Source organism: Trachymyrmex septentrionalis, unplaced genomic scaffold (assembly GCF_001594115.1).
Source record: "Trachymyrmex septentrionalis isolate Tsep2-gDNA-1 unplaced genomic scaffold, Tsep1.0 scaffold9, whole genome shotgun sequence".
NCBI lineage: Eukaryota > Metazoa > Arthropoda > Insecta > Hymenoptera > Formicidae > Trachymyrmex > Trachymyrmex septentrionalis.
In genome coordinates, this window is record NW_017306091.1 from 2821860 (window position 1) to 2830602 (window position 8743).

The window sequence follows — 8743 nt, forward strand, 5'->3', positions numbered from 1 at the left end:
TTGATTCTCTTATGCTCTATGCATTATGCAAGAGTCGGTGTTACGGCCTTAAAGGGCTTCACACATGAAATGCACAACAGAGCATAAGCATGACATAAGACTGCTGGACCAATGAGCATCTAGCATACTGTCACCATATTGATTTACATAAGATTCATTGGTTTAGCGGTCTTATGTTATACTTTGTTATGCATTTCATGGGTGAAATTTTATAAACTTTCTACACTCTTTACAGACCTTTTACAATAAACCATTAATCATAAATTAGAAATCAGAAGCTAAAAATTGATAACTGTTGTTTGGTCAATTTTTAATTTCTGATTTCTGATTTATGACTAATGGCTTATTGTTGAGAAGGCTCATTACTCCTACGGAGTAACAATAAATATGACATGCGTGTTCAGCCATAATTGCTGCCTTCAGCCGCGCGAATGTTTAAGCCATAATATATACTGAGATTTATAAAACGTAACGAAAATAAAACTTAGATAAAATACAAAATAACACGACGTGAAATTATAATTGATAATTGTGCATGAATAATCGTAAAATTATTTCAGACAAACATATACAAAATAAGAAGTAAAGAATTAATGTGTCGTATTTCAGGTATGGCAAGGGATTCGGATTGTTTCCAAAAGATTCTGTGTTTAACATCCGAAATCCTATATATGGTTTAATATTTTATACTCTGATCGCAATTTTAAGTATGTATTCAATCATTGTTGCCTACGTGTCTATACATATGTCTTACATAACAATAACGAAATTATTTTTTTCAGATATGATTAATAATTACACCTTTTCGGTCGCCATTGTTATTCTGGGAATAATGTCTAATATTTTGTCAATATACTTAAGTTATATATTATGTTTCTATAGAGATATCTGCGTTGTATGTATTAGCATGTACATTATAAACGCGGTGATCACATTTTTCGCTATCAAAAAATTCCGAAAATTCCAAAAATTAGACTCAGACGATACGCATAAAAAGGTGAAATAAAAATAAAAAAGAATTATATTTTTTACGATCGATCAAAAAATATTTTAATACTTTTTTTTTATTATTCTCTATTTTTATAGAATTTATACAATGTAAATATCCAGCAAACAATTAATATAACATAGATATATAACAAGTGTATATGTTATATTCGTTGTTTGCTGGATATAATATAAATGATTCAGATAAACATAATTCTCAAATATTTTTAATGAAAGAGATTAAAGTATTTTTTTTCACATTATTTCATATTATACAGTGCAAACAATCGAATGAATTTTTATGTGTTATAATGTACGTAACATTTTAAATAAAAGATATAGCAATTAATTAATATGCATAGAGAACTTTTGCTTATATGTATATTCATATTATATTATTGTAAATCAACAATATGAACAATATAAATAATATCGCATCTATATGAAACTCGTACATATATTTATTTCTTAATAAAAAATATGTGCGGTAATGGATGTACAGAATATCCTGTATGCGGTGCTTTTTTTCAAGATTGTTGTTTTTATTAACATGATTGCTCATGAAACAAATTCTTCAGATTGCCGAAAAAAATATTAATAAAATACAAGAAATATACAGTAATGAAGAGCATTCTGTACATTATATATTAAGAATAGTTAACGACCTTCACATATTTTGTTTTATGAGAATGTCAGTAATTTAAATGTCGAAAATACGTGGCACGTAAACGTTAAAGATATAAGAAACATTCTGTAATATATCAGAAGGTTTAGCGATTGTTATCGGTTCTACTTTAATAATTCTATATAATCGATTTCTAAGAACGTAGCTTTCGCTACGTTCCTTAACTTCAATAGATCTAATTCATTTAATTAAATAATTCATTTTATTAAATAATTCATGAAAACGTGCATATCATGCAGCAGAATCTATAATATATATATGTAAAATACAAATGTTTAATTCATTACTTTACCAGTAGCTTCTCTCCTAAGTTTTACATCGCTTTGAGATAAATTAAGATTTTATTTATAATATATTCGCGGGGAAGGATAGTAATTTAACGTAATCCGAAAGGATATACAGTTTATTACGTCACTGACCTTAATATTTGCCGTCTCTTAATAAATCTTTGTTACTACGGCTAATGCTGGCAAGAATACCAGGACTCTTCAACGGCGGCGTTTCGTCCAGGCGATTAAGGTGCAAATTGGAGGTATACGGTACACGGATTGGTGCGTCGACGCCATTCTTGCCGGCCTCGACGTTAAAGCTTTTGCTGCGTGATAGCGATGATTTGTACGTACGTTCGGGTTTCGGTGGAGCCTGAAGAGTGCTGTAAACAGGCGTCGCGTTCACTTTTGGCGACATGTTCACCGTGTTCTTGATCGATATGTTGATCATGCTGCTATGATGTTGACTCATTTTGCCGTATCTGCCGATGTTCGGTGCCTGGTATCGTCTGGTCTGAGAACGAGCTGACTGTTCACCGCCGGCGGAATGCAGGCTTCGCGGTAACGTCTGGGTGGTCCGGAAGTGCTCCTCCCTCTCTTGATCGCTAACCAGTCTGCTAGTGGATTTGCTAAATCTGCCGAGGGAGCTGGAGGCGACGCTGAAACGCGGTTGTTTCCGAAAGGTGATTTGGCTAGTCGTGCGGATTTTTTCTCTCGTCGACGTTTGCGGCGGCGACGATCGAATGAGTCTATCGAGTCATATATACGTTCGATTCCCATGCGTCCCTTCATGCAGCCTCCACCCTAAATCGAAGCACGGAGTCGCCGAATTTCGATTTAAAAGATATACCCAAGCGGCCCGATTTAGACTTCGCACTTTGGCTCCTGAAGCTTGCACAACTAACTCCGTCTTTGGCGATCGAGCGACATGAGATAGCAAGTTCGTCGTCTATTTCATGATGACAAATTCTAACCGAGAGACAAATTTTTACTGACAATGAAAGCGTGAAATATCTTTGGAACACCATGTCATTCTTGATAAACGTTTCATGCATAGATAGTTATGTAGAGTGTCTCGGATTAAGTTAGATCCCTCACACTTTCAATTCACAATCGATTTTCCCTTGGTGAAAATCAACGCCATCATTCATAATTCTATAATATTCCTCCTTTCGTTTTCCTATACCTTTAAACCAAAATTATCTACTTCCAAAATAAATCTCATCTGATCTATTTCTGTAACTTAATCCATACAAACTCCCTCATGAGCCTTAAATAGTAACTCTTTACCAATTGAAAAAAACCAGACAAGAGAAAGACAGAAGACCTGTAATATTTTACAGAAGAGACCACTGTACAGTGTTAAATAAAGATGTAAAGATATTTCAACAAGCGCAATAACGATAAAGGGCAGTAAGCATAGCGATCGAATTTAAGTAGGGGATAACTTATCAGTCAAAATTTGTCTCGCTCTCATTATGTCGAGTACTTCGATTACCTGTGTTCGGAATCTACGGCAATTTTACCGGAGCCGCGTGGTCTTCCGTGTCGCAGCCGGTCTCGATCGTTCTCGTATCCTTTTTCACGTCCGTAGATACTGCCGCCGAAAGGATCCTCGCCCAAGTAATACCTCTGCAGGGGTGGTGGCGTAGATTCGCTGCGTTGCCATTCCTGGATACCATGATCAGCCGTCCTGATGATTTTCGTAACTTTGCTCGACGTGTTAGCGTTTCGCGGTGATCGCGGTGGTCTTTCCGGTGGTTTGTTCTCCATCGTGTCCCTTTCGCTGACGAAAGGAATGTTCCTGTCGATCACGTTGTATTGTAGATAGGTCGGGCCATTGTCATCGGTCTGCGTCAATTGTGAGGTAGAACCACCGCTTGTCCGTTTGTTCTTCCTCTCCGTACTAGCTGAACGTAATTTGCCCACCAGCTTCCGAAAGGATTCGCCGATCTTATACTTAGGCCCATGACCTAGATGAACAGATAGTAATATTTAATACATACACAATAATAATAATAATAATAATAATGTTGATAATATTCCTCTTTAATGCTCTCATAATATTTTTTATATTCGACTTTTATTTTTAATTTTTCTTTAGTCGGCTTTTATTTTATTACTTATTTGTTTTCCAATTCGATCGTAATAATAGTTTGATTTAATTAAAAATATTTTTAATTAAAATATTTAACACTCATAAATTTTTAATTTAAATATTTTTTTAATTTATTGCTTCTATCAATTAATTACGAAGAAGATTTACCCTTAGATGCTCGTGAACTATCTGACTTTTTTTCTTCGCGACTATTTTTCGGCGATTTCGGCGAGATTGATCGCGATCGTGGCGAGGTATTTCTATAATTGCGTTCGGGTGTTTGTGCTTGAACGTCGCGATTACGACTCTCCCAAGTTCTTTGTACCACGTGTACCGGACTTGAAGTGCGACCTGACGGGAGCTCGTTCGAATTGATCTTTTCTTCAGATTTTGCCCACTATAAAAAGATTGTTAATAATTCAGTTATGTATCAATAATTCGTATAACGTAGCGAAACACAAAATGAAATATATATTTTATCAGTTATTAAATCAATATAAATTAATTTAATGAACTATATATAGATTAATTATAAATTATTGTAAAATATAAATTATTTATAATAAACAAAAGAGAGAGAATTTGAAGAATATAAACTTCCATTGCATTTAATATTATGTATTTTCTTATAAATTTTAGAACTATTGCTATTAGCATAATGAAGAGGAATGTTCGTACTTGTTCTTTCGATCTTCGACGTATCGGTGGGGAAGGTGTACATTGTCGTTCTTCGACAGAATCCTGATAATCACGTCGGAACGATTCGTAAGTTTTCGAATAAGATGATTCAACTTGATTTCTCTTATGCCCGTGGGCATGTCCGTTGGTACGTGAAGATTCCACGTATCGAACTGGAGAGTTTGATCGTGCGTGATTTTGCTTCTCTGTATACAATACATTATATTCACATTTCCATTTCATATATTATTTGATATTTATCGAAACAAAATTGTTATATATATATATATTATATATAGAATATATACACATAATGTACATTTAAGATTATCTTCTAAATATTGTTTATGTAATAACATATCTTTGTTATCTCTCTTTTTTTTAATTTTACAAACTTATATTACATCTAAAAACAATATTATATGAGAGGATCAAATGTTTTTAAAGATTTTAAGAAGCGATTTCTCGTATGTTAATTCAAAATAAAAACATGATGTGACCACATGTCCAAAACGGCTTAGTTTTGAAGATATCCTTAGTTTTAGATCTATCTAATTTTAAAAAAAATAATAGGTCATTTTAAAAAACGAGTTCTCATGTTAAAGTTTACACAAAGTTTCAAGTTTCATCTCAAAATAATGGTTATAGAAATTTTTAGAAAAACAAAGTTTTCCCTTCAATTTTGACATTTTATTTTTGAAACTAAGCTTTTCGAACATATGGTCTTTCATATATTAAAAAGTTTTCTTTTTAAATTACTGGAAAAAGTTACTCCTTAAAATGTGTTAGAATATTTAAATTATTATGTAAAATTAGAAGAAAATTGTTTTAAGAAAGAGAATTAATATTAAAAAATTATTTTTCCTAATAAATTGTTCTTTTTTTCATACCTTTTCCTTGATATCGTTCCGACCATTCGCTGATTCCATGAAAATATCCTGAAGGCGAATTCGTCTCTCGACCACGTCGCTGATTGCGGTTGGAACTTACATTTTGATAATCGCGTTCCTTGGGCGTGCAAGATTTCATGGTGACATTGATGTAGCTCGTGTTAGTGTTGGTTGGAAGAGGAGAGTCATCGGCATCGAGAGATCCGTGCGAAGAACGCGAATCGCTGCCGAAATGGCTTTCCAGCCACTTCGATGTTTCGAATTTTCTCGCCTCGTCCTCTTCCTCGAGATCCAACGGTTTCTTCGTCAAGGCATCTTTTCGAGCGGCATCCGAGAAACCTGTAATAATTAACAATGATCTTTTGAAGAAAAGGAACATGTCAATAGAAAAAAAAAATATATATATATATATATAATATACGATATCTCTATATGTTCTTCAATAAATTTTAATCTTTCAAGTTTCGAGATGATAAAAATAATTTTTCTTGAATGTAAATTTTTTTCAGTCAAGATAACATCTAGCAGTCTTGAGGATGGAAGACAATTCAGTCAGTTTTATCAGCTGTCATATTTTATACTTCAGAACTCACAATTATCCGTTGATCATCTGGTCAACCGTTCGTAAATATGTAGAACGCAACGATAGAAAATCAATATAGAGAAAGGCTACGTACCGGGATATTTGTGAAAACGAGTCGTCCGCATGCCCGTCGGTGATGGTGACCAGTCGCCTATTCGTTCTCCTTCGGTTGTCTCTGCAACGTAGCGCATTTCTCGGCCGACTCTCTCGCCGGCCGAGATGTAGTCCACTACGTCTTCTTCTCTTTTCTTGATATACCTTTGTGAGCTTTCCTTCTTCGTTTCAGAGGCGTCGTCGTCGTTCCTCCCGTCGTCCGGAACCTCGTCGTCTTTAATCTGAAGCAAAAACGATCGCATTACTTGCAACTATTTCTCCGACTTGTGTGTGTGTGTGTGTGTGTGATATTATATATTTATACACAAATATATTAATTATACAATATTATATATTTTACATATATAATTAAATCGTCTTCACAATTCGTACAACCTAGCGAAGGTAAACCGAGACAAGAAGAGAAAAATGACGGTAGAGTATATTAACCAGTTTTTGCTGCTGCGACTCACCTCTTCGTGCTCGACCGTTCGCTTCTTCTCGGTAACGATTAATCCGTCAGCCTTCAGTTCCTTTTTCTCCAAGGTCTTCTCGGTGTCGATGACTTTGTTTGACCTAGTCGTGTGCTGGATGACCCGTGGACCAGACTGTGACGACAATTGTTTCGAGGATTCGGCAAGAGCGACTCGTAAGTCACCCCTATTGTTACGCACCGCCTTCTGGTATGCCTGAAAACCAGATGTGGACCCGCATTAACTCTTGTCAGATACTCGCGATCGATTATTGTCTCTCTGCAAGTCATTTTTCTTTGTATACACGCGATAAAACCAACTGGTTTGGCCGTGCCTGTTTTCTTCCTTCTTTCACGAAAATATTGATTCATTGCTTTTAAAAAGAGATGTGACGTTCAACAAGAGATAATAATATAGAGCAAATACGTGCAATCTGTACTAATAAATATGTAAAGATATCACAAATGAAAAGAAAGGAAAAGTAATAAATAAAAAAATTATCGCGATCTTTGTAAATTTTAATTAATGGATGTTTAACATGCAGAGATTGACTTAAATTTAATAACAAAAAATCAAAGTCAATAATAGTTATTGGTTACTGTTCTTGTGACCTGCCTAAATAAATCAAGCGTGACAAGCCGATAAAAAATTGCCAATAAAAATACGGCATGTTTCAATATTTGTTAATATTGTCTTAATCATTGATTTATTTTTAAGTTCTCTCTCTCCCTCTCTCTCTCTCTCTTATTTTTATATATTTATAACTTTCTTTATTAAAATATCACATCTGACAAGTTCGACATTCGCAATACTCATTTCCTTAATTCTCAAGTGAAATCTATATATCAAATAATTATGTATTAAGAAGTCTATGCGTGTCTCATCGGACAATCAAATTAAATATTACACAAAGTGCCGGTTAAAATGATGACACGACACGATTCTCCGACCTTCAACGAAAGAACAACTCAGTATTCGAACACGCCGAGGATGATGATGAGCATGACAAACCGCGATAGACACCGGGAAAACTGTTTGCCATATAAAAATCTATTTAATTTCAATCAAACTTCATATCTGATCTACTTGCAGCGAGCGCTTATGCATTTCAAAATTAGAAACCCTATAACTGCAAAGTCTGATTAATTTTGTCAAAACTAGAATGAGAAGGAAGAATGTATATACTGTTTCTTTTCATATATGCTATTACATTCTTATTCATACTATCTTACTCCAAGGAACACGCAAAAAAGTCAACAAAAAATTAAATAACTTTATTTTCATTTTTAACGTCGATAAATAAATTTTATAACCAAAAAATCATCATTTTTTTTCTCTCGTATTGATATATATTACTTGGGACTCTTTCTAACTTAACAAATTTGACAAAAAAAAAAAAAAAAATAAGATGAAGAACTCGAACTCTCGTTATAAAGTCTCTATTCGAAACGAGTCCACGATCCGTTGGAACCTTGATAGAAATACGACTAATTTATACCTTAATTATACCTGCAACTATCTCGATAAAGAGACACGATACGTCCAGCCGGCACGTCGCGCGTCGCGTCCGATCAAGCGGCGCGTGTCTTTTTTCCGCGGAGCGATTGTCCCGGCATCTCTCGCGCGAGGACGACTGGTCCTGTTCGATGAAGAGTAATCTTGAGACTATAAGGGAGCAGGACCACACAGAGTCAGAAGAGCGGACGAATTCCGAGGAATCTCTCGCGAGGACACCCCCGCGGCGATTCCACCGACGAGGAGGAGGCGCGGGACACTATCGCGGTCGGATTTGCGGCTGATCGCACCCGTGGTCCAGAGACGTGCAGGAACAGCTGCTGAGACTGCGGCTGCGGCTGCGGGCATCTCATGGCTCCTTCATCGCCATTGGGTGAAGGGAGTGCAAAATCGAGAGATCATCGACTTCCACTTCTTGAGATCCCTTTCCCTCTCTCTCTCTCTCTCTCTCTCTCTCTCTCTCTCTCTCTCT

The 8743-nt window shown here is 35.4% G+C and overlaps 2 protein-coding genes across 3 annotated transcripts in view; one reads left to right on the plus strand and one right to left on the minus strand.

Annotated features, from left to right (window-relative positions):
- Positions 1-1014, plus strand: part of LOC108755715 (vitamin K epoxide reductase complex subunit 1) — a 3777-nt gene extending 2763 nt beyond the window's left edge. The window contains exons 2-3 of one of the 2 annotated variants that reach the window (XM_018498908.1): positions 610-707; positions 783-1014. In XM_018498908.1, the coding sequence (XP_018354410.1) occupies positions 610-707; positions 783-1006 (322 nt within the window). In that variant the 3' untranslated portion in view covers positions 1007-1014. Of the gene's footprint in view, positions 1-609 lie in introns of both variants that reach the window. The other variant, XM_018498907.1, reaches the window with a different exon arrangement.
- Positions 1015-1975: 961 nt separating this feature from the next.
- Positions 1976-8743, minus strand: part of LOC108755702 — a 16175-nt gene continuing 9407 nt past the window's right edge. The window contains exons 6-12 of the mRNA XM_018498884.1: positions 6757-6972; positions 6285-6525; positions 5608-5946; positions 4718-4923; positions 4208-4436; positions 3440-3914; positions 1976-2600 (exon numbers count right to left, since the gene is read on the minus strand). Of these exons, the coding sequence (XP_018354386.1) occupies positions 2093-2600; positions 3440-3914; positions 4208-4436; positions 4718-4923; positions 5608-5946; positions 6285-6525; positions 6757-6972 (2214 nt within the window). The 3' untranslated portion in view covers positions 1976-2092. The remainder of the gene's footprint in view (positions 2601-3439; positions 3915-4207; positions 4437-4717; positions 4924-5607; positions 5947-6284; positions 6526-6756; positions 6973-8743) is intronic.